This window comes from Blennius ocellaris (assembly GCF_963422515.1).
Source record: "Blennius ocellaris genome assembly, chromosome: 17".
NCBI lineage: Eukaryota > Metazoa > Chordata > Actinopteri > Blenniiformes > Blenniidae > Blennius > Blennius ocellaris.
In genome coordinates, this window is record NC_137666.1 from 4,899,810 (window position 1) to 4,927,119 (window position 27,310).

At 40.0% G+C, this 27,310-nt stretch overlaps 1 protein-coding gene across 1 annotated transcript in view; it reads left to right on the forward strand.

Moving 5' to 3' along the window:
- alk (ALK receptor tyrosine kinase) overlaps positions 1–27,310 on the forward strand; it is a gene marked incomplete at both ends in the record, with an annotated part of 437,915 nt that overhangs the window by 240,547 nt on the left and 170,058 nt on the right. Inside the window, one exon of the mRNA XM_080512279.1 lies at positions 19,084–19,288. Within this exon, the coding sequence (XP_080368405.1) occupies positions 19,084–19,288 (205 nt within the window). The remainder of the gene's footprint in view (positions 1–19,083; positions 19,289–27,310) is intronic.

Sequence of the window (27,310 nt, forward strand, 5' to 3'; positions counted from 1 at the left end):
CGTCTGCCTCTACTTTTTAAAGCATTGTCACAGCAGCACAGTCATGTGGAGAAGTACACTTTTCTCCGTAGCTCGGTTCCCACATAACCTCGGACGAGTCAGGCGGACTTGTGGTGAATCTTGCCTGTTGTACATTTTCGTTCATACTGTGATTAAATCAGTTCCTCTCCATGCCTTGAACCAACTCTGCCTTTTGGGAAATTCCACCCCATCACTGCAGTCTGCCACTGAATTTTCATTAGACTTTCCAGCTCATTCGGAAAGCAAACTCAAAAGGAAAACACACTCATTGAATACGGGCTCATTCATCTTCTACCAGCAGATCAAATCAGACAAAAACACATTTCTAATTAGTGATTTCATGATATAATGTAAATACTTTGTTTAAGCTTTTAATACCAGAGTTGGGAAGTAGCAAACAAAATGGTTGAACAGACAATTTGTATTTTACTATATTTTTCACTTCCTGTCTCCGTGGATGACATGACATGAGTGTCAGATAGCTTTACAGTTTTGTTTTTTTTGTTTGTTTTGTTTTGTTTTGGATATGGAGAAATACACCAGAAATAACACATGAAAGCACCCTGTGCTGCACGTTGGTAGATTTTAATGGGGTGTCCACATTTTTCAAATGCATATCTCACAAAATACATTATTTTCTATATGTTATTAAAAGTAGATAATGGTTTTACTGGTTTCTTATGTTCAATTATGGCATTGCAAGGTGAATCTATAGCAATAAACACAATTTGAATCCCTTTTCAAACATGTAATACACATATTGTATAAAATGAAACACACAGGGACTCCACATACCAATGCTGTACCTGCTCTGCCCCCCTGTGTGTGTGTGTGTGTGTGTGTGTGTGTGTGTGTGTGTGTGTGTGTGTGTGTGTGTGTGTGTGTGTGTGTGTGTGTGTGTGTGTGTGTGTGTGTGTGTGTGTGTGTGTGTGTGTGTGTGTGTGTGTGTGTGTGTGTCGTTCTTGGCTCACTCCCCATTCACTGCTTCCAGGCCTCTTGTTGAGAGCAGCTTTGGGACTTCTGAACACCCTCCCTGCGAGCGAGCCAGGCAGAAGGTGTTGGCAGGGGGAAGGTGTTGACTTACCTCAGTGGATTGCAATCCATCAGCCCACCCCCCCCGCCACGACCATCCCATTGCCCACTTTTTTTTTAACCGAGCCGAGAGGCTGACTCTACATTCGGGGCTCCCAAGTCTGCCACACCAGACCCTAAACCAACAGTGAGGAGTTCAGCCAGCCTTCAAGTCTATTCATGCTCCTCTTACACACTTGCATGTTAATGCAAACTATTCATTCTTCTCAGGGCAAATTAATTAATCATGCACACAAGATGCAGACGGTACTGCTTTTTCTTTTTTTTTTTTTCTTCACCCACATAAGCAAGCAGATCTGAGACTTTTTTCTCCCTTACTCAAAGATATGAGGGCCGGCTGGGGGTGTAAACGAGGAGGAGAAAGATATGGCAGAAGACCATCGGCTCAAGACCTAATAGAGTTATTACCACCATCTGGCTGTAATATTCCATAATCAGATAATGTCCTAGCCTTAAGGAATTCACACTGAGAGATACTATCTGCATTAGCTTGGGAAGTAATCAACAAGCTATCTTATCTACCTTCCGACAGACTTCACGATAGTAACTTTCACTGGCTATATATCTGTTGCCGAGAGGAATGTTTTTCTTTTTTTTTTTTTTTAATTTAATGAATACTCGGGTGCTTTCTCCCGCTCAGAGGATTCACTAATTTATGTATTCATTCTTTTTTGTCTCGACTACAAAGGCAGTACGTGTCCCAGTTCTTTACATATTTCCCTCAGCTGTTGGATCGTGAGTTTACTTGCCAGGCAAGACAGAGTAAATTGCGTAAATTGATCCCGCCCATATTCTTAACGTGCCTCTGGATTTTTATTTATCATTTTCTTAGTTTCCACTTGGTATTTGATCCTCAGTATTCTATTGCATTCATTTTAATTGGTTATTTTACATAATTGAATCTGGACAAGTCGGTGGCTTATTCAGACACTTTGACTTTGTGTGAGACCCCTCTGCAGTTGAATTGCAACACTTCCAGACTGTGTACTGAATTTCTCTGACACCGGCAACCGTAAGTGGCTACCAAAGAGAAAATAATCCCGTTGAAAAGCTGGCCTCTGACAACCCCTCAAACACGAGTTTCCCTCAATCAAAACAGGGCAGAGACGGAACAGAAAAAGCTCTGATGAGGGCATTAGAAATGTTAATACCTTCCTAATATTTGTAGATTGAGGTTATCCATATTCACTGGAGCTGGTGTTTATCAGGGACAAGCTTGCAAAATAAATCCTTTTGTCCAAGGCTTGTTGGCATGAATACTTGTGCACTGGTGAGCGTTTTGATTATTGACTCCATTGTAAGCTCAGAAGCATATCGGAATAACATGTTGTCACACTGCAATTCTAAGTCACTCGCTCAAATTACTGTACACACTCTTGGGAGGACCAAAACATTACATGTCTCCAAACAAAAACATTTATATGGTGTAGAGAAGGAACAGGGCCGACATTTTTTGGGTGTGTGTTTACACAACAAGAGCGCGTCGAGCCACTGAAAGCGAAACTTAAAAAAAAAAACTATCCCAATAGTGGACGTTTTTGAATACATGCGGGACTCCGTCCCTCATGGAAATGGGTGAAAATGCAATGTTTCTGAAACGCTGCCGACGGACAATAACAACAGTGTTTTCCTCCAGGGTGTCATGACTCCCAGTCCAATTTCTCCTGGGACTTGGAAGTTTTATAGTTGACAGTTGCCAACGAATGTCCGCTGACTCGCCATTTATAGCATTTATAGCACCATTTATAGTGTATTGTTCTTTGTGGATTCATTACGAAAACAACCAACAATAACAACTCGTGGCCCAACATGCTAATAAATTTTTTTTTTCAGCTTTTCTGCCATCACATCATTTTGAAAATGTTTCCCCAAAGAAATAATTCTGTGTTTTCACTTTCACATTGTTGTGTAATTATAGGCTTCTGATATATCAATTCTTTATTCATGTTTAGCTACGGAAAATGTTTTGTTTGGTCCGGGTCCCACTGATCTTGAGTTACGTTTTGGATTAAGTTGTGAAAAAAAGTGTTTGGTTTGGAGATTAAAAAAAAAAAAAGGGATTGACAGAGACCAACAAGAAACAAAATAACAAACAACCTCAATTATTGACGCAGATGTCATACTGAAAATACTTTGGTTTAGCAACTATTGGCGGCAGTGAGATTATCTGTTGAGATTGCTCATTGATGAAGTTTGTGAAGAGACCCTGGTTTAGGTCAACAACTATATTTGCCGTCATATTGCTCACTTGAAAACAAATGTTGAACGTCATTACTGCCGCACCAGACTCCCTTCTTTACAATTTTTACGAGGTTGCTCCTCGAGTTATATTAAATTACCTTTCCTTTCTTCTGTTTCACCACATAGGATTGTTTGGGCTGCGTACAGAATTGAGCTTCGTGAACATTTCCTCCCTCATTAGGTTTTTATTCTTTGCAGGCTCTTTTTTTTTTTTTTTAAAGAAACTATTTGATGGGGTGGCTGAATTTGAAAAAAAATAAAAATAAATCCCCTTTACCTGGGTACTTCAATCACACAGACTTTCTTATATCTGACAGCAGATTATCAGTTGTAAGTGTTGCTATAATAAGTATTCATGACCTTAATAGTTAACTTAGAAATTAGGTATCATTGATTAAATTGTAGCTGTTAGAATAAAAGTTGTCAATAAAAGGTTCACTGCAACAATTCTTCTGCTCTTGCAGTTATATTCAGTGCTTTCTACCTCTCCCTTCAGTATCTACTACCGCACAGTTTTGTCTTTGAATTTGTATGTTCTCCGCACAAAAAAGTATTTCAAAGGAACCAAAGTTGAAACAGCAAAAGGGAAACAATATTGAACTGGTTTGTGTTATTCTGGGGATTTATTTGTAGAATAAGGGAAAGACAATTTCTTCCGCGTTGTGGCAGACGACGGCAGCTTGCTCTGCCAACAATCCACTCTCACATGGAAAACAGGAATTATTTTGAGGACGCCAGTGCCAGCAACTCTTTAGTTCTTACACTCGTGTTTGTAAAGCGCAGTGGCAAATGATGAATGTTGTGGCTTTCCAGTTTTGGTTAAGGATTACTTGTGCGGTAGGAAGCAACACTACACAATCGAGCTTGACTGCTCCGAGTATTTCTGTGGTGACAAACAGAGTGAGGGGAAAAAACTCTCCATTTAGTTTGTTTGCCAGTCAGCGAGTGTTTCCTGTCATTGCTGGAGCTGTGATGGCCCAATATATTCCATATTACATTTTGTTATTAACTTAAAGTAATTTTGTAGTTCCCATAATGATATGAACACTTATATACTACACCATACTATTGCATATCTAATGTCCTGCATTGAACATAGAAATAATAATGTTTACAGACACAGATTTGGTTCAAGCATCATAACCTCTCAAAATCCATAGCAAACATATTTCTGAAGAATATTTAAGGCTTCACCTCATTTCCAACTCGTTTTTGGGCTTCGATAATGTCGTCTGCTCTTTCTGTTCTCTCGAATTTAAGATTCCACTTTGATCAATGAGCTTGATTTTGAGCTTTACTCAGCAACGTTTTAAACTGAGCACAATCAAGTACTACATTATTTTTAAAAGGACATATGAAGAAAAATAAAATCCACCAATTCGTAATAGTTCACAGTGCTCGAAAATAAATGCACCATTCTATCATAACCCAGCACTGAAATGTCTTCATGAATAACTTTGTTCCAGTTAGAAGTCAGTTTTGGGATTGGTACAACTCGTATTCATACTTTGTCCTGCAACCAAAAACCACATTGACGCTCTGGCTGCAACGCACTCAGGAGTTGCTTAAGGATGGAGTTCAGTGTGGTCATGAATGAAAAAAGGAATATCTAAATTGAACAGCAGATGGCCACAAAGTAATGGCCTGTATAAAGGCGTTGGCATCAAAACGATGCATTGAAAGTGACTTTATGAAAATGTACAGGCCGTCGTCAGGCAGCAGAAACCTTCAGCTGATGTTCTGAAGAGAAACTATGCGGCAGGAAGGATTTCATTTTTGTTTCTTGAAGCATTTCAAGCGCATCAAGTCACTTACAAGATGTATTTATATTTTGTGAAAACCTTGTCATAATTTATTTTACCGGTTGGGTCCCATTGAGATAAAATTGGACTGTTTGCAGCCTTCGAACCAAAATGAGTTGGACTCCCGATGCCGTTCAGACCGGAGGTGTGTACTTGTTACAGGGATTGCCGGGAGTTGAGAAATATGAGTTGAGAAATATGAGAGATCTGGAACGTATTAGTGGATAAAAATAGGTTTGACTGGTGCTGTTAATCCTGCTCAATGTGAAAACTCTTCTTGAATTTAGTTGTGACTGAGCAGCAGTTCTTAAGTTTGTATTCTGGATTATAGATTGCTATTTAGCTTTGAGTGCGATACCCACTCGTGAGCGCTGCCAAATTCACTGGTATGAATGTGAAATTGAAGCTCAACTGGATGTGTCTTTTTATTCTTTTGATTTTACATCATCAAGCATATTTCTTTAACCTGTGTATTTATCTCGAGGCAGTTCGCACCACAAAGATTAAGCACTGAAGTGATTGTACAAGGTGCTTATACTACTTCTGAACTAACTTACATTTAAGAAACATTGCACCATAAACACAATTGCCTTGATTAACTCAAAGAAGTCAATACTTTAATAGGATCAGCATGTAAAGTATTATAGGAAGTGATTTGTGTCAAAGAGACTGAAGTTTTTTTTTTAATCCTTTAATAAGATGGAACGCAGCAATCCTTTTGAGTTGTATTAACACAACTCCACAGAACATGATCTTAAACTAAAGAAGGAATGGGCTTTCTGGTTTCTTTGTGTTTTCTCTGTGACGGACAAAATCAGTATAAAGATGGATCAATAGTACTTTAGCTATAGCAAAACCTTTTCCCCAAACCAAGCAGACCTTTTCAATGCTTTAACCTCCTCGAGTGTTTTAGAACAAGCATAGTTACTTCCAAAGCAAAATCACAGAAATTTCTCAAATTACACTGTCGTGCTTCACTGGCTATAGTACCTCTTCTGCCAAGAACATGGTGGTCCTACAGAGGAAAAACGTTTTATTCTGGTACTTCAAAATAGGCTTGTATTGTTGCAGGTTTGTATGCACAGCAAAGCTTTGTGTCCAAGTATTTTACACAGAGTGGGTGCATTGCATGCAGATTCTGGTTTTGTTTGTGATCGGTCACTTTTGAGGCAGTAGTCAAATGGCTCAAGCACAAACCCCATCACTGCAAAATGTACAGTTATTTCCCTATTTAGTCCCTGTAGTTCCTGTTTAATACGGTACGTCCAAGGGAAAAAAAAGCATGAAGAAATATACAGATGTAAATAAATTAAACAACCAGCAACTTTAATGCTGCAATAGATTAGATTAAGATATCGTTTGCACCTTGCTCAAAAAAAAGTTACGTTAGTGAGCTACCTGTGCACCCTTTAAATGGTTCTGATAAAACACTAACTGCCTGTGATTGAAGAGACAAACACAGCACGGGGAGAAGTACCTTCTGACTGCGGTGAATATAAAATGTAGAGTCTCCTCAGGATAAGCGACAGAAAGGAAAGGAAAATAAATGAAGTCATACAGTCATCTACTTTACAATTATCCTCTCCAAGTGGCAGGATTGCTCTGAATGTAAAGGGTTGATCTCGTGGCAGAACTAGTCAGCTGATGGTGTTGGAATACTGTCACTCGCGTTTCGTTCTGTTGCAAATGACACCATTGAGCAGCAGCCTGGAGCGCAGTGGATGGCCCGTGGCATTGTTGGCAGAGTTGGTAAAAGGCCCACCGGCTGCATTTGTCTATGGTCGTTCTTTGACTTGGGTCTACTAATGAGTTGCCTCATTGGGCCCTGACACTTTATCCCTCAGACCAAAATGGCTGCAAACCTTCTTTAGATCACTACCAATGCGCTCCGACCCCTCCTTTGTGGCCCAGAAAAATGCGACTCATCTGAAACGCTGAAATTGTGCATGCGTGCCACAGCCATAATAAACAGTTCCTTTGCACATGTACGAGTAAATGAACAGTAACAACAATGGCGGCCTCCAGAGTGGTATGCCTCCCAGTCGATAGTCACGTGGAACTTGGACGTCTGTTAGTGTGAATGTCAGTGTGCTCCTAATCTTTTCCCACCTTGGTGGCAATTGTAATTGCAACTATCAACGCTCATTTCTGGTGAATGTGTTGTGTTGCCAGATGCCTCATTTGCAGGAAACAAACTTGCAACCAGTGTTTTTGCGGTTTTAGGAGAGGTCGCTTCAGAATCTGGTGAAGAAAATATTAGTTTTTCCTTGGGATAGAGTACCCGCCATGTCTGGCTTTTATGCATGGGTTTCTAGTTTGTGACGGTGCACTGCAGTTACTAATGTCAGTCTTTTACTACCCGGTTGCCACTGACTGAGGTCTTTTTCTTCATTTTCAGTTTGCCAGTTTCAGAGTCAGATCTTCCAGCACTTTAGCCTCGGACCGGGAAAAAGAAATAGCACACATTTATTTGAAAGCAGTCCGACTTGGAGCATTGATGTGGCTGAGTGAAGAAGAAAAAAAAGCATACCTTCGAAAAGGACCAAACTGATCTTGATTGACATGGTTGGCAGAGTTTCTGATTCTAACTGGAGAAAGTAACTGCTGAATAACAAGTCCAGTCAACTGGATGTATATTGTTGAAAGGCTGTGGAAGTCATTAATCTCCTCAATGTTAATAAACCCCAAGATTATGTGTGATTTAATGAAGACACAGAGCTCCCATATGGAAAAACCTAAAGATGAACTGATAATTAAGTGGTAAGAATTCACATACTGCAGGAGAGCAAACTGCATTACTTCAGCAAGGACCCGGCTGACCGGCACCAAATGTTGCTCCACTTATTTCTTTCCCTTCGTTGACAGTCTATTACTTCTGTCCAGCTGTGAAAAATACTGAAATGCTGTATTTGAGGGGTTTTCGAGAAAACTGTTATCACACTGTCAGGTGGACTGCTAAAGATGAACATATTAACAGAAGCAATGGATCACTGATGTTTAATGATTAATTGGGGGGGGGGGGGGGGGGGGGATGGTGTGCATGATCATGCTGAATGATCCCTTCTTTATTCATTTCAAATATTGGGCAAATGTTATGACTTATGTTCATCTGTTCTCTAATTCTATATGGTTCTCTAGTTCTATATGGTCAAAAGACTCAAATTGTTTAAGTCTTTTTCTCAATAAAGCCCAGAGACCAAATAGCAAATACTCTGGCATTTATAGCCCAAATTGACATTTAGTGCAGAAATGTTATTTACATATTGCCAATTTAGGACAATGATTGACTGACGACTGATGCAAAGATTTAATCTACTAATGGCCAATAAAGAGCAATCCTCCACTGATGACCTTTGACCTCAACTCACCACCATAACACTCCTTTAGCTAAGGAGCAGTATAAGAGTATCCTCCAATGACGACCAGTGCAGTGATATCTTCAATTCACAGCCGATGCAATTACATGCTCCGATCACCACGTCCACTCACAATCGTAGCATGTTTTCCACTGAGTACTTTCAAAGGAATTTAATCTTCTGTCTTAACACAAGCCAGTCTAGAACTGATGAAGCCACTTGGTTAAGGGGTAGAATGTCTTCTAAGGTCCAGTTGCACCAGTTCGATTGCTTTGACATTCCGTCGACATATATGCATGAACATATCTCTACTGAAGAGCAGTGTCATGATATCCTTGATATTCTGTGTCCTGAATGACAAACGGTGTGAAGCTGTTCCACAGTGGTGACTTCCATTGACCACAGCAGCAATGGCCGCCATTAAGGACGAGTGTTGAGATGAAAATGACTTCTGAAGATGACCAAGACCATTTGTTCCTCCACAAACAGCCAGTGTATGGACATCCTGTACAAATGGCCAACGCATTGAGATACGTCAGTGACAATTTAGTCCTATCTTCTGCTGATGTCTAACAGAGAGAATTCCCCCATTGACAAACCAAATAGATAACACAGAGTTCACAGAGGTGTGCGGCTGATGTCGAAAACAAAAAACATTGTCTACCAAGGAGTCAAGCCGAGAAGATTTGGTGTTTAACATCTCCAGAGCTTATTATTACTTTAGCTTTGTGTCTGTGTGTGTGTGTGTGTGTGTTGTTATTTTCAAATGATCAGGAATAAATTGACTTCAGCTTGTGTCATTTTGGCTCTTTTGCTCATTATTTCTCCCAAGAGGTGGTTTAGTAGAAACAGGTCAGTCATAACTAAATATAAAACTGATTTATTTGTAATGAAAGGGGGAAAAAAAACAAAAAAACAGCAGTGAAGTTTTCCTCTGGGTATTCAAATGTACACTCTAACAGTGTTCAGTGTTCACCCAAACAGTCCCCGGCTGTGAATTTATTGACTTGATAATTAGCTTTGCAAGGAAAACTGGAATATTTTATGAATATGTTGTACTCCCTCACAAAGACAAACACTGGCAGATATTTCCAGACGAGATCACTGTGACAACACTATAGTTTAACTCCTACATACAATTCTCCCTTCAAAAGTGATATTTATTTAAATATCATAGCAAACAAGCAACAATAAACTATTTGCACACAGCATGAGAACTAGTTTATGAATAAGACACATGGAGTTATTTAATTTGTATTTGAAATGGCAGATCATTTTTCTTGTTTCCTTTTGAGTCTTTGATTGACAAGTTGGCCTTGCGATCAAAGTTTTAAACAAACCTGATGTGTAACTACTTCTCTTTGTGTCATTCGCAGTCGTAACGTATCGATGTTTTGACAAGTTTACCACTGAATTGCTCAAATGTAAAATTAGTTTCATAAGTTTTAGTCCCGTTGGCAGCTGAGGGATCCGATGTAAAACTCGCATTATTAGCTTTAAAGAACTCAGACTTTTAAAGTCACATCTGTCTTGAGTCCCGAGTCCCACAATGACCCGCTCATCGGACCCAGTTAGCTTAGGTGTCATTTATGCTTTACTTGCAGCTCAGTGGGCAGGGGCGGACACGAGTCAGTAGTTTGGCACAAAGTGAATTGAAGGGAAAATCCAAAATAGAGAGGGACTCTCTTTACTTCTATTAAATCCAGAAACACTTTGAACTGAGGGTAGAAATGTGACACAAAGAAGCGGAACAAAATCATGCGGCGAGATAACCAAAGATTCCTCTCACTGTTATCCAGATTGCTTATCTGTGTGCCACTCGCGAGGGATCGTGCCCTCTCCGTCTCTGCACCGCGCCGCATTGTCATCAGAAGCTCTTCCATTTTTTAAAACTCGTTAGAGCGTGAAATAAAAATAAAATCAAACAGTGCGACGCTTATAACTCCCACGCATCATATTTGATGTGCTTTTATGCACATTAGACATCAGAGTGAGTCGCATTCACAATGGGAAACATGCCTGTGAACAAGCCAGTGTTATTCAGTTACTCATAACTGTTTATTTATCTTTTGGATTTTTTTTGTTGATTTTCTTTAGTCAGTAATCACACTGATTGTGCTACTGGGTAGAGTGTATTTTAATTTTGTTAGTATGTAATGCAATTGTAGCAAACACTAGTCAAATATCGAGATCTTGACATGGGTGCCATGGGTCAATTGTCTTAAATTTGTTGGAGAGTCTGGAGTCACGGTCTAACCTCTTCTAATATGAAAGAAAATAATTAATGATTTCATGATTTATTTATTAATTTTTACTTTCGCGTATGCCTTCAACAGTGGGTACTGTTATATGACCAGTTATGGAGTAAGATGTAACTGTTATCCCATTACTACCTCAGTTACTACTTCAGCAAACTCCTGTTTACTGGCAGAGGCAGGCTTTATTAGTCCTGTGCTGAGTCCTATCAACATGAAAGATGCCAAACATTTACATTAGCCTTTTTCCCAGCAGCCGGGCTGCTGCTACCCGCATGATCTGATTTTAATCTCCACCGCTTTTTGGCTACTCATTGCTATTCATGAATTTGTTTCCTTCGCTGACATTCAGGTTACATAGCATTTTCCTTTTCAAACAACTGGTGTAACTTCGAGGGTATTCGAAGAGCAAAACTGCCTACAGTGACACAGCTATGTGTAGGATATCAAGACAGGCATATCTGTATGAGGCAAAAGTGATGGAAATGTTGCTTTGAAATTTGTAACTCTTGATTTTCTATACCTAGAGAAAAAGCTTGAGTAGTTTGCAGAGTATACCGGATTCGAAACATCAATTCCTGCCTTTTAGTAAGTTACCTAACACTGGTTTTCAGTCTTCCAATCAATGTGTAAATTGGATTTAACTGAAGTCCTCTGCCATTGACATTGTTTCATTCTCTCATGGCATATGCTGCCATCTAAACAACTGTGCAGGACTTTAGTTTCCATGGTTACCTAGGTGAATGTGCATGCTACATTAGACAGTAGGGATGACTGATTCATGCCCCAAAGAGGGTTTTTTCTTTTATGTGTAAATATTGAATATCATCCATCTATCAACACTATCCTTCCCTCAATGTGGACTTTTTTGCTTGGTCAGCACACTACATCATCTCATTTCCTTGGGCAGTTATACATAATGTGGTTACAATATCGAGGAAACATGTTTGAATTTACAGTTTATAAAAGAACCTTGCCAAAAAGCAGCTCACGTAAAAGGCAGACCAAAAAAAAGCCATACAAAAAAAACCCTGCATTCTTGGTGTTGTTCTATTACTATCCAGTGTGGCAAACTGCAACAAAATGGAAAATTTTGATCAACTTGCAGGAAATGCATACACATTGCATTGACTGGCGAGGGTGACCAATGTACCATAAATGCACCGAGGCATGCTGAGTTGTTCAATGACCAGGCTGCTGCTGCTGCTGCTGCTGTTGCGGCACACAAAACACATTCTGTCTCTCACCAGGGCATCTGCAGCAGTTCATCTCCCCTTTGCCCCAAAACAAATAGGAGAAGATGTTTTATTTTAGAGGATTTTTTTGTTGTTGCTGTTGTTGCTATTTTCGGCCTGTGTTGGTTTCTTTATTTCAACTTGTTCTCATCAAACCAGCAAGGCAATATATATATATATATATATATATATATATATATATATATATATATATATATATATATATATATATGTGTGTGTGTGTGTGGGTAATTCGTTGTCTGTGCAGGTTTTCTCGAGGTGCTCTTGCTTCCTCCTTCAATCCAAGTCATGTGAAAGGTTTTCGGTAACTTGAAATTGTATATCGGCATGAGTGTGGGATTGTCTGACCTATCCAGGATTTGCTCTCGCCGGGGCCACAAATGCCTACCATTAAATAGGACTGTGATGTCTACTGGTGAACACAACCCCCCCCCCCCCCTTGCCTTACCGTGGCCTCACAAGACTTTGATTCCATCTCTGAGCCTTGAGAACAGGAGTGTGACACAACATGGGAAAAAAATCAGAATTTTTTTTTTTTCCATCCCATCCTGCAACACAGGACTTTAAAAGTGTAATCACCTGCTCCACTTCTTCCAGTAAGGCTTTTAATTATCTTGACAGATTTCGTTGTGGCCCAAGGAGTAACTTTTGTAAATGTTCTAATTGATGTGTTTGCCAGTCGAAGTCAATCGTGTGGTTTTACAAAAACATTCCCTTAAACCATATCTGGATGTGAAATTGGAGTGGCAGTGATTCAACACAGAAAGGGGTCCACTGACAAAAACACATCACAAGGTGGCGTTTTGTCAGCATGCGGGACATACGTCTGACTCCATTTCTGGACAGGGGAAGCTGTCGCTGCAACGCGGGATGGAATGGGTAGTAAATTAAAATGTGCGGCAGTCAAATTGTTGGGACCCGCAAAAAGCTTGTGCTGGCTGAGGGTGAATGCAATATGTTATAAGAGGATTTGGAATAGAATACAATTTCAATGGTTTGTTTTGCTGCTTCTCTCGGGCCTTTAGCTACGATTTTATTATCTGAGGGAATTGGGCTCTTACCAACAGTTGGCCTGATTTGGTATGCTATGTCAACAAGAGCATCCGTCAATTGAATCTTTAACCACACAGAGAGCAGAGAAAACACTGCCAGCTTGATTCAATGACACCGTATAACTATCACTTTGCAGTAAAAAGTGTCTGCACCTGCTTTTGGGATGGAGTAACAAGGGGCCTCTTCCCCCGAACGGAGGAGCCACAATCAAGTTCCATTTTTAGAAAAGCTGTTGATTAAGCTGGAGTCGCTAAATCTGAAGTTCACAGATGAAGAGCAAATTGCCTCTGACCAGGAACATTCACTGCGGGAAAAATAAGCCAAACTGGAGTACAAGTGGAGCCCAGGGTTCAAAGGAAAGAAGGAAAATGAAAAGATTAGTGGTTATTGGAGGTTCCTTCTAGCAACAGTCATGTAACTGTATCGGTGAACACCTCGTCGATGGTGGAGTAGCTGTGGAGGAAAGATATCATATTCATAGTCGCAGTGTTTCTTATGATGCAGAACGAATTATTGAATAAAACCAGCAGATACTTAGACATGGTCTTAAGAAGGCTAATGTGAAACAAGGATCTATCAGACTATTCCATTTTTTTTCTTTTTTTTTTTTAACATCCATGACTCCTGGCAGTGTAAAGCAGTGGCTTGTGCCGTCACCTCAATACAGTTTGGTTCCTTGTCAGAAACTGCTGGGGGTTGGGGGTTGGGGTATTGGGGCCAGTGGTTATGAGAGAGTTCTGTGTTTTCCCTTTAGGTCAAATGGTTCAATTGGTGTGAATAGTTGTCACATATTAACAAGTTATGTAAAGATATGCTTAAGCATATCTTTACATGCTGTATTGTCAATTTTCTTGGAGCGTTATGATTCTCTATCCTTCAATACAACCCTGATATTCCAAGGTTTAATAATATGTATATTGTTGTATCTATACCAATGAAATACATTTCTAGGATGTAGAATCAACTTACTAATATAAAGAAATTTGGAAAAATATCCTTCAGATTTCCGTAATCCTTTCAAACCGAATAAAATCTATTCCAGGTGTGTTCAAGGCTTATTTCCATAGGGTATAGTCATTCTTAGAAACTGTAGCTAAAGGAAGAATTAAATTAAACTTAATAGTGCAATAGTTCAATAGTGCAAACAAATCTGTGGGGAGGTCAACGTGAGTGAGCATGTCTTTGTCTATTAATAAAAGGTCCAAACATTTGCTGTGTATAAATTTCAGAACAGTTTTACCAGTACTCGCAAAACTTTTGATCAAAATAGATATACCACTTCAGTTAAATTCAGGATGGCACCTTCTTTTATTGGCAGCTCAGGTGGAAACAGATTGTCTATTATTCTGACAGAGATGGCTGTGCGCGGCTTTTTTTAGAAATAGAAATATAGCGATCACGTAACGCTTTATGTAGAAATGGTTACACAGAGTGTTGGGTGCATTCGTCGTGGTGCTAATACAATAATCTTGCACATTTAGTACGAAATGCTTTCAGTTTTGTCTTTGGTTTTTTTGTAACGTGTATATTCTTCAGTCTCCACTGACTCAAACGTCATTTCCAGAATGTATGTCACTAAACGATTATTTTCCTGCAATAATTTTGGCTTGATCTCCACTGTTGGCATGATCGTACAGAAAGCTTTGTGCCTGCTATTATACTGTTTAGTGAGTCCAGACATTTGTGGTTTATTTATTATGAAGGTGTGTATGCGAGCATGTTTTCAACAGTTTTTTTTTTTTTTTTAAAGCAAGACATAAGATGCGAGCGAGAGTGTGTAACATATTTACTACGAAGAAATTTGGTTCCCCAGTAAAAATTACATCACCTCTAGTCTTCGCAGGTCTCCTGGGAAATGACATGCAAGAAAACCACAGAAAGAAATTTCCCACTTCCAATGATGATGGCATTTTATCAAATGTATTACACTTTTTCTTGAATATGTTTTTTTTTTTGTTTTTTTTTACTGGATTCCTTCAAACCTATCACGAGAAGGAGGAACGATGGGACATGATGAAAGTGTGATATTCAAAAGTAATTCTTTCAGTTTCATATGTAAAAAGAAGTTTTTTTTTTTTTTTTTTAACGTGATTGCACTTCTACCGGCATTAAAAACATGAACAACAGATGTGCAGCGCCTTTCCTCATAATGTCAAGTTTATGGCGACCTTGGCCATTGTAAATATGGCAGTATGTCACCAACAATCCCATGCATGTTTAGATGAAATGCCCGTCCTGAATTTTCTGTTGGCGTGAATCTGTGTGTGGATTGGGAGTGACTGTCCAAGGTTCACTCTGCCTTTTACTCAGAGCTGAGTGGAGTGAGTTCCAGTTCTGTCGCAACCGAGGATAGAGGACATACAGACGTGTGGCTCTGTATTGTTTTTCTGTGTAGTCTAAAACTAAAGAGCCATTATGAAATGCTCAAGACTCTTTGACATTTGATCCATGCTATTGTAATATATATTCAGAGTAAGGATTGGCAGTGCCTTTTTTAATAAAAACAGCCTTGTCTGAGGAAAGCATGCCCTGGATTGCAGCATATTTTGCACAAATGTCTGTAAATATTGTTGAGATGATAGTTGTCTGGAATACAGGACAATTTTCCACTGCACCTCTGTCAACCTTAAATGAACGTGCTAATTTAAGAAGAGGTCATTATCTCTGAGGTTTGTTTGTTTTGGTTTGATTTCAGTAAGCTGATGTTTACAGATAATGACTGACTAAAGCGTGTCTAACACTATACAATGATTTATATGATAAAATCATGCCTTTCTTAATGCTGTTTGAAGGCCTTGTGATCAGGGCCATCGAACATTGTTTTTCATCCATGGTTCTTAAAATGTTCTTAGTCGAACAAATCTTCCCGGCTGTTTGAGTGTTGTTCTCAAGTTGCACCATTTGCCTATTCAGTCTTTTATAGAATGCCAAGCTTCCTCTCATCTCGACTCCGGCTCATGAAAAATAAGAAAGAAACAGCCTTTCTGGGATACCCACTCATGTTACTAAAGGATTTTTACTAATTAGGTCTTCCAAACTCTTTTTTGTGCATTATCCAGCATTTCTTTTTTTTTGTTACCTCATTTCAAGTTTTATTTTACAATATTAGGAACCTATTTTAATTTTTTCCATAGGTGAAGAATTTTACAATTGGGGGGTGTGGTGCAAATACGTAATTCATTCAATGATCAAAAGGCCATTTGGGTAAAATTTTTGACATTAAATAATACTTTTATTTTGAAAAGAAGGGAAACAATCAATGACAATGGAAATGTCTTTTGTCCTACTGAACATAATCTATCTCTAATCTTTCTCATTTTACAGCTACTTGTTTTCTAATTTTTGTTTTCTTTTCTTTTTTTTAATGCAACCGAGCAACAACTCCCTCTGTTGCCTAATTCCCCATCTGTAATCAGTCTGTACTATTCAAATTGGGGCAGACAGTGAGTTGAAGCAAGCCTTGTGATGCAGTAAATGAGGGCATCAGGCTCTGTTAGGCAGGTGAGGCCCAGGCAGAAACAAACTAATGCAATTACAGTCTATCTCTCTTTGCAGTTTGTTGTTATAATTTATACTGTGCTGGTAACTAACCCCCCCCCCCCCCCCCCCCAAACAAGTATTTCTTCATCTTATTAAGGCTGGGAAACACAACTTAATAGGTTTCTGCCTCTGGGTCCACAGTCCTGCTCGGTTAAGCCCTAAAACTCTTGTATCCAATCACTGCTGTATGTGTTTATAAAGTCACCCAGTCCATCTCTCGCAAACCTGCAGGCATTCCAGCCTCCGTCCCAACGACGTCAAGACTCGCTCTGTAAGATAAATGCACATTTTGAAAGTGAGAGCAAATGAGGCTTAACTGGAACACTCCAATTTGAACTTCACCATTTTTTGCCAGCAACCTCAACTGATAAGGCAGCACAGTAGTTATCAGAAAAAGTAAAAGCCTTTTGCCATTTTTTTATTTTTTTTTTTTTATGCAAACGCAGACACAAATAGCTCGGGACTCTTCTGCCCTGTCTGTTTATTTCGTATTTCAAGATAGAAATGAATCGTTTGCACCTATTGAAATATTTTCTACCTGCATGACAGTTGGGAAATAAAGGAAGTAATGTGCATGAAATGAGATTTGACAAAGACACGCAAAGACAATGATGCATGTTTGATAATGTGAGATCATCAGTACAAATACAGTGTGGAAATAGGACGGGTCCAAAGGAAGAATTATTTGCAAAACCTTGTGAATTTCGATTCAAATGTAGGAGTTATCAGAAGTGTTTGGGATGTAGAAGAAAAATCCAAGTTCTCGGTTTTCATTCAAATTAAAAATGTGTAGGTTTGTTTTAATTCTTCTGGGGAAGTAGCAGTTGCATGTGTCTGACAGTCATGGGTTTGATCAATTGATTTATAATTTAATGATATCTAAAGTTTCATCGCAGCATTACAGGAGCTGGAAACGCATCATCAGACGTGGCGAAAAGGCAAAATTTCATTCTATGTGATAAGGAGCTATCTTCCAGAAAGATCGTGGCCTGGCTGAAAGTTTGTAAAGAGGGAAGGGCGTGGAACTCCAAAGTACTTTGTGGAAACTGGACAAGTTGGATCCTGGGCACGATCGGGCAAGACAAAATTGACCACCCCATCAGAAGATCAATACATCAAGATTTGTTCACTCACCTGTCAAAAAGAAAGCTGTCTCGCGATGGTCTCAGGGGACGAGGAGAATTTCTAAACTGCTTCTCAGGGGGAGAAATGAGGACAAGAGCTCGAGTTCAGCTACAACATACAGATGAGAGCGAAAGTTGGAGGAACCTAGTTGCAACACAACAGATAAGAACAGAAGTTTATCACAGCCAAAGGGAAACATGTTGCTGGGAATAAACAAGTCCATGGTTGGACAGCTTAAAGAGAATTCATACTGCAGAACGATAATGAACGGAAATGGAAAATTGAGAGAACTGAAGTCATCCAATTCTTCTGAGCATTTAGGGAGCCAAGCATTTCACTCCGGTCATTTCTGATATCGGACCTTTGAATCCTCTTGATATGTGATTTGGGTTTATTCTTAAAAACGAAAATAGCCCATATTTAAAGTTGTTTGCAGCATTTCCACACTTCAAGACTCTGCTCAGCCCGAGTTCTCCGCCTCTCTTCTGTTTCACAAGTACCAACATACAAATTGCATAGACAACTAATGGTAAAAAGCTGTTTAACTGAAATGGGTGACATACTCAAGGAGACACATGTGCCCCAGTTAGAGAAGTATATTTTAATACATCCTGACCCTTGGGAGGCTGGCACCATCATTATCCAGAGGCAAGAAATGGAGCCAGTCTACAAGAGAAAAGAAATATAAAGAAATACATCTGTCGTCTGATGGAATAATATGTATACTGTCACAGTTTAGTTCTATGCCTGTGTCCCCAGCATTGTGGGCTCCTCTTAGCATTCAAACTCCATCAGGTGTATCATCTGGGATGGCTGGTCTGAATGACACAAGGTCACTTTTTCAGCGAGGATTCTGCCTCGCATTTTTTTAAATCCAGATCCTTCCTCAACAAAGTTTTTTTTTTTTTTACCTGAATATATTAAAATGGGATTTTCTTCCTTTCAAGTTCAGATTCTTTGTGCCTTCCCTCACACCCATGCACTCGCAGAAGTTGGAGCTTCTGATGAACTTCCTGCTCGAATGATTGCATTCGTTTTGAAACTGAAAAGGGACTTCATATCAAAGCTACATAAAAATGTTCTTTGATTCTTCACCCGATACATTCTCTTTTCTTTAGCACCGGCTGTCGTCGGCTGCTCACTTTCAAAGTAGCCCTTATTTCATACATTTTCAATTAAAGCATCCACCAGCCATTGTCTCAAAACTTCCTTGTACAAATCGACGATACTGTATCAGGACGGGTTGTTGGTGAGATTATAAGATGTTGTTTTTCAATATTTTCTGCATAATTTTCTATATAATTCTTGATATGTATTGCTCTTTTTCCCCTCTCTTACACAGGTCAGTTCCTCTGGGTGAACAGTTCAGCCTTCGGTGGCCCTTGGGTGATGAGTCCTTGGCTGTGGGGTGGTCAGGGGCCCTGTAGTTTGGACATGGCGGTATTCCTTCACCCCAGACAAAGTGGGCAATATACCATTTGGCTGATAGAGCGAGACAAGCCACCCCACGCCCTCTTCTCGACTGACACGCTGCCTCGCATCACAGGGTAAGTGTTGTTTTTTTTTGTTTATGGTTCATACATGTGTTCCATTGCATTGACAGTCCAGTTGGCTGGAATGTTGTTTTAAATTAATGTGGGTATGGTAATTGTCTAACCCTAACCCTTGGAAAGGTTCCCTCATAGTAAGACAACCAGGTTAGTATCACTGCTTGATCAGAAAACCAGCAAACCACTTTCCTCCGACTCGCTCAGATCCATCCCCATCTCACAATAGAGAGAGTGACAAAGAAAGAATTAAAATATAGTGTCTGAGTAAAAATGCATTTTGGGGTACATATCCCAAAAATATGTGCTGAAGACTTTCTCTTCTCTTGTAAGTGGAGAATGATAAAGTAATGGAACTGTTGGGCTTTTCGTGTGTTTGAGTGAGCAGCATTTGCGGCAGTGGTGTTATAGTCTGTCTTGAGTTATTCAAGGTCACCCTTGATTCTCATTGGAGGAGCTTAGAGACCCGTGCCTCATGAGAATAAGGATGTGCATGAAATGAAGAAAAATAGAGTTGATGCCTAAAGGCTTCTTGACGTGTTGATTTTAATATTTGGAATCCTGAAGTCATTCATTTTTATGAGAAATGACCAAACATGGATGAATTCATGTTTCTTCCTTCATTGTTTGATGGTTTTTGACAGGGTCTTGGCTGAAAGAATAGAATTATAAATCTCCTATTAAGGGTCGCACTGATCTTTCACTGTATAACATGAGCAGTAGGGTTTATGAAAGTGCTTCAGACAGGGAAATTGTTCAGTTCAACAATACTTTGAAACTTCTCAGAGGCCATTTCACACACTGTACTGTTACTCCTGTTCAAATTTCAGTTCACAGCACATCAGATAACAAGGTCAGGAGTTTGTTAAAGAAGAAAAGGTCTATAAAACCATTGCAGATCACAAATGAAAAAGCATATTTTTGTAATGAATGTGCTCCAAATGCAAATGAAAACTGGCTTTGGATAAAAAGTGTGAATGATTCATTTCTCTCAAGCTCCTACATTCTCCCCAGTGCAGACTATTTATTTTTTTCAGTCTCGGTGGTCAACATCAGTATCTATCAGCAGAACTTGTAAGACTGTGGCTTAAGGCATCTGAACAGGAATGGTGCCTACCTTGGCCAACACGACTTTCTCTCACAAAACGTCATGCAAAGTGTCACATTAGAGGCAGAAAAGCAAATGTACTGAATCAAATTATGTCCCTCACCTCAAAAGCATAAAGAAAGATACGGCTGGGTAAGTAGGAAGAATATTTTGTTCAAAGCATGTGTAATTTTCGTTTGAAGCAGCTTGGCACCCAATCATTAATTACTGCATTTATATTCCCTTCTGCCATGACTAATCCTTAATTACCAGCAGGCCTGCGCTCCTCTCATTGTGGCCGGTGCCTTTCACAGACAGCATCAGGGTTATCGAAGCCTGTGCAATACTTGCTGTGAGTCGTCTTACCCGTGTGTGGCTCCACATCCTGGTTTTTATTAGCCTTGCTGTGCTCTGAGTGCATTGGGAGCGACTTCCAGTGTGTGGCTGTGGACACATTTCACGCTGCTTGTGTGTTTGTGTGTAAGTGTGTGTGTGTGTGTAATCTCGTAAGGGTGCCGCTATCATATAAATGTCACCCCTTGTCTCCATTTGCCGGCACAGGAATTCACGTTAACGGTGTTGAATGCATGTCTGTGTGGTGTTCATGCTAACACCCGTGCCACCGTGCATTCTTCGGGGGACTGTGACAGGGACGCGCTCATTACCTGCGTGACGGATTAGCCCGAGTGTTTGTGTGCCTCTCATGTATAGTCAGAAGCCGCCATCCTTCCGCACCTTCACTGCTCTCTGGAGACGCACTCAGCCGAGCGTCGCACTATTTATGCTTGTAAGGGAAGGTACTCATGTCAAAAAAATAAATAAAAGAGAGAGAGGAGAGGAAAAACAAAAGCAAGAAGAGCCACCTGCGGACAAGGGAAGAGTCAGCCAGGTTACTAATTGCCAACCACTGTCTTTGCCTTTGAATTTTAATGCTTTGTTTTGACGTGTTTGCCCAATTCAGTTGTCAGGCCATAAAGTCCAGGCCTGGCCGAGAAGGAAACGAAACATCCTTGTTCACATTAGTCATTTACAAAGGACTTTCTGACTCTGAGGTAGATTAAATCTGGTAAGGCTACAGTTCTATTTTTCTGACACATCTTTTGTTCTGCAAGTTTTGTGCTTCAGGACATTTGGTTCAGAATAAAATAACACAGTGCATTAAAATGTCACATCTCTGTTTTAATTTACAGTACATAATGACCTGGAGTTCCGTGGATTTATCCAGGCACAGTGATTTATTATTACTCATTTCTGAGGGCCTAATGATCATAGTTAATGGTCCAGGGCACTACTTAGTTGTAGTGTGAAAGCTCACCTGTCTGAAGTGAAGACAATCACACATTATACCAGCTGTTGGACACATCTGACCGTATCTTCAGGTGGTAAATGATTAAATGCAGGTTAGGACTTCAGAATAAACCACCTTTGTAAAATAACAAAAAAGGCATCATTAACCCATTTTCACTTCAGCAAATCAACTGCCCATAGTAATAATTAACTCAGAAGTTAACTCTGCTGAATGCATAGATGCACATGGTATACATTCATTGTGAAACTACCTGGCGCTGTAAGGACCTGGTACTCTCTGCACTTGTAAATAACAAGAAAACTGCATAACAGATCTAAAACCTAGTTTTAATCGGTCAAACATGCGCCACATCTCATTTTAAGACCATTCGGTCTCGATTATGTTTGACATTTGAACAACCACTCAGCAAAAAGCCAACTAAATATTGTCAAATACATTATTAAACATTTCATACTGAGGTTGTTCACATACTGCAGTCTGTTGACTTCTTAAACTGAAGTCATCAATGGGACTTTTAAAACGGATGGTGCGCCATTGAATAATAATCTCTCGTGATTTTTTTTTTCTTTTTCTTTTATCAAGGTCTGATTAGCTCAAAAAGAATGGTCTTAGCTCCAGTCCAGCCACCATCCTCAGAGAGAGTTTTCATCTTGAATCGCCTGAAAGCCTGTGTTGCATTAATGTTGCATCAGGTCTCATGAAGTTGTCCAAGCACAAAAAAAAGAAGAAGAAGAAAAAAAAGCTTGGAAAGTTCATTCTCAAAGTATACTGCTTCATCCTCTATAAGTGTGTTTGAAAGACTGGAAAATTATACCTTCCCTGTTGTAAACTTTAAAGAAAGGGAATGTCGACTGAAATTGAAGTTGACCGAAAGAACAAGGATTCGTACAACTACATGCTTTGCTCTTCTTTCCTCGGTGAGAGAGGAAACTTCACAAAGCAGGCAGTGGATGAGGGTAATGAGGACACCGAGAGCCAGTGATGATGCAGTATGGAGGCCATGTTTTCTTTTTTCTTTTTTGTTTGAAAGAACTTCATAGGTGGTTGGCTAGCTATGTTTCAGATGAGGAAATAGGTGAATGAAATACACAACATTGGCCGTACAACATTGGAACCTTTATAACGGACATGTATCCTATCATCAAAATACATTACCAGGGCAGACAAGGAATGAAAATGGTTTTCTTTGACCTTTCCACATCTAACTTTGGCAAAGTCTCAGGGCCCCGGTGGCCTCTGGTGCTCTTCAAAGCTGTTCTGGACAATGATTTGGAAAGCACTCACAGAGGGTAAAAATAAGGCTGCATTAACATAACATTTCAAGTAAAAACGACAATTTGACAACAATGCTTGTAGCCACTGAGAACTCTACTTTTCTGACATGCTGCTACTGTGCAGGCGAGGCTCAGCTGCAGAGAATAGCTCATCTGCACATGCACACAGATTGACAAGAACCACAATGTTTGTCTCCAGAGTGTCGTGACCGTCAGTCCATTTTCTCCTGGGGTTTTTATAGCTTTAGGGTTGAGTTCACTGTAATGGTGATCCAACTTCTGTCTGTCCATCCATCCATGCAATGTATTTACGTACCATTGTTAATGTTTCTAGCGTATTGTCCACGTACATGCGTGGTTTCATTACAATAACACCCAACAGTGCCAACTACCGGCCTGGCATGCCAACGACATCAGTTTTTGTATTAATGGACATTGTTTTCAAAATGTTGCCGTGTAACACCCCAAGTATCCCAGGTGTAATAAGCTCAAGTTGGATGATTTATTTTGTGGCTGCACTGCAAATTATTATTATTATAGCAAATGCAAGTGTATCATTTCTTATAAATTTTTAAGGAGAAATCCAACCAAGGATGTCATAAGACTGTGGGTAAATTACTTAATTAATTACCTGGATCCTACTCTAGTATGTAGAACACGGCCAGTGAAGGCCTTGATAAATGAAACAGCATCAGCTTCAGTGGTCAACAGCACTGAGAGACTGAGCGATAGAGAGAGAGGGACACAGTGACTGTGTGTGTGTGTGTGTGTGTGTGTGTGTGTGTGTGTGTGTGTGTGTGTGTGTGTGTGTGTGTGTGTGTGTGTGTGTGTGTGTGTGTGTGTGTGTGTGTGTGTGTGTGTGTGTGTGTGTGTGTGTGTGTGTGTGTGTGTGTGTGTGTGTGTGTGTGTGTGTGTGTTCTCATTGTCCCTACCTGACCTCTGAATGAACACAGTCTCTCCTGTCATGCGGTTGGGTGGTTGCGTGTGTCTCAATCGCACTCATGAGCGGTAAATTATCAGTTCCGTGAGTCACCGGTGCATCTCGCCACATCGCCTCGTCCCCTGCCTGCTTTAATGTGTCACAGCATTACCTCACAGCACATCCATCACACACAGGCGCATAACGCACTCACATGTGTTGTATGCTTATGCAATCATTTACTTTAATATTAGCACTTCATGCATCAACTGCCTTCCCTTGTGGGGTGCATTAACGCGACGCCTAATGAAATGAGTGTGGATATCAGGACCTCCTGGTGTGACCGGAAGAATTCATGCGTTGGTGTGGAATGCAGCTGATATAATTCAAAGACAGCAGCAGAGTGGAGCGACGTCATCTTAAAACTGATCGATCGCTTGTGAAACGCGGGGGAAGGAAACATCAAAGGGGGTGAATGTTAATGCTAAATTTTAATGTACAGTCAGACCATTATGGCAAGTGATATATGATATAATATTCCCACTTACGTAAGCTTGCATATTCAAGTGAAAAAAGCAGTAATTTGCGGGGACTTTTTTTTTTTTTCTTCATGCCAGCTGTCCGCATAGCCTACGTATCAACATACATCCGTTTCATACTAAAGTAAATGCAATCTGAAACATATTCCTCTGCTTTGGATGTTTGTTGTTATGTTTTGCATGTGTAATGACAGTGACTGTGTGTTGACCTCTCACTCCATCTCCATGCTGTACCTTCTGTGTAGACACTTTTTGAGTTTTGATTATAGTTGTCACTGAGTCGCCATTCAAAGCCTTGTTTGCTTTTATGATTCTGTCGAGAATAGCTTGATGATGTGGTGGTTGTTAACTTCCTTCTGTGTTGAATTGGAATGGACTCCCTGTGCCTATTTTGTGTTTAGTTTGGTTTTTCTAGCTTCCTGCCACAATGGAACAACATGCTTGTTAGGTTAATTAGCGACTCTACATTGGTTGTTTATCTGCATGAATGTCTCTATAATTGACTGGATGGATGGATTCATGGATTGAAGGTTATGAGAGCATCACAGAGCTGTTGCTTCAGCACAAGTAAATCTAGGTTGGAGTTTGGATGTTTTCTGGGCCCCTACCAGCTTCTTCTTCTTCTTCTTCATCATAAAGGCCACCACGGCGAGGGCTCCGTTCATGTTTATATTTAGGAAGTGTTCTTCATGTCCAATCAGGTATTGCTTCAGCTTACGTTTTCATTGTGTAATTTGCGTGCAACAAACTTCATGTTGTGGCCCAAAGTTTTATACAGTGTGGCTGACTGAGAACCTATAAGACGCACAGTCTTGACTATAGATGTCTATGGACATGTGTGTTTCTCTCTTTGAGCCTGGTGACCTGTACAAATCGTTTCCTGCTTGTCCTGCATCGCCTGGAAGACCCTTGAGACATTCATAGGTCAAACTATTAGGAAGAGGAGGTCTTAGAAAACTGATGGGTGATTGTGTAGTTCTGTGTGTTTTCGCTGTGTCGCACCCTGCCATGCATCAAATGTAAGCTGGCGGAAGATGAGTGCATGGAAGGTTATGATTATAAGTTCCCCTGCGCAGTGCAGACAGTTGGCTCGAAACAATAGTGTAGCCTCAATTTGATTTCAAATTGAAGCCACTGTAATCCCTGTAAGTACAGGGGATTATTCTTGCCGCAAACTTAATTATTCAATTTACAGTCCTGCAAATGAAATAAGAAGCCTTCGCAATGACGTTGTATGTGTCTGTGTTTTGCAACTGTATGAGACTGAAATGATCTGCTTATAAAGTAGACGGTACCTCAGGATACCTCCAGAGGTCAATGGAGTCCACGCATCAATGCAAAATAGTTTTGGGTGGGCAATACAGCATCATATTAGTTTGAATAATCCTCTTTTAAATTCCAAAGGGCAGTTGGTGCCTTTTTCCGAATTATATGAAATAGAGTCATTATGAAGAGAGGGGGGGCAGGGACCTTTTATTTTGTTGGACGAAAAAGGCTTTTGATGTGATAAAACAAAGCTTTTATAAAGTATTTAATGGGTTTTTGTTAAAAACTATTTTTAATTTATTCATTTGGGGCTTCATCTTCACCCACTTACAAGCTGTAGCCACAAAACAAATACACACAAATAAAAAGGTAATTAGGCACCATCAGCTCTCAGTGCAGTTTGGCACTTGTTTTTTTAGTTTATACCAGACTTTAATCATCCCCACATCATCACTTAGTTTTGGCATAATATCATGTTTTTAGGCAATAATCCAAAAGCCCCTTTTTTTCCCCTGTCTGTTTGTTGATGCCACACAGTAGTAATTTTCTGTGAGGCAGAAATCCAGCTTAATTCACCCCACAGACAGTCTGTCACAGCCATGTTTTTTTCGGCTCTTTGGTGAATGAAGGGAAGTAAAGATGAGTCACCTCCAGGGTATCTCACTTTCAAAGCAGTGCACTCACCCCTCGCAGGGTTCTCCTCCCCGATTGCCTCCAGCATTGACCTCCAGCGTTGTGGCGGTGGTCAGGATGGGAGCACAGCTGATGGTATCATCGTGACTGTGGATCTGGGAGCGCAGCCAGTAGGAAGGCTGAAGTTGTTAAAGAAATGTGAACTTACTGCTTTTTTTTTTTTTTAGCTAGTACCATTGTACAAAACAATCTGCAGGGCATGGAGAAGACAATATGGTTAATGGTTTGCCACTAGACATCACAAGGACCCAGCTTTTTCTCCTTTGTTTTGTTTTTTGTTCTCCTTTAACCAAAACTCAGATATTCACCTCAATTCTGCAGCCCGAAGAAGCAACTTTTCTATAGATCCAAACTTTTTCAGACAGCATACACAATAATCCATTTGACCCACACATAGACAGCCAACTGGTTTATTCTGCAGTGTGTAGGCCCTATGCTTGTCTCTCGTGCACTATGTGGTGTATGCTGTGTCTGGAGCTGCCTCCAAGAAACTGTCTCGCCTTTAGTGTGGTAGGTATGCTCTGTGCACTGTATGTTATTCATTTGAAACATCTTTATATTACACTGTTGTTGCTTCAGCTGTGAAAAATTGACATCAAGTTGCACTCTATGCACAACTTTGTCATGCATGCGCCTTAGCCTTGGGAATAGACGTCGATGATTTATTTTTATTTTTTTTCCAAATTGCTCTGAAAGGTATATTTGTTTGGCTGTTGAGTTGAATTTAAAGTATATCTCCAGAATCGAATATTGTGTTTGTCACTAGTACAGACACTATTTCCACCTGTACGACATCACCACCATCTTCCAAAAATTCTGCTTTTTCAAAAGCGTTCATTTTAAAAACCAATGACTTGAAATACTGTCAGTTACTTCTCACCATTACCATTTGTATTAATTGTGGAAACCTATCAGTCATTAGCTTAGCAATCTAA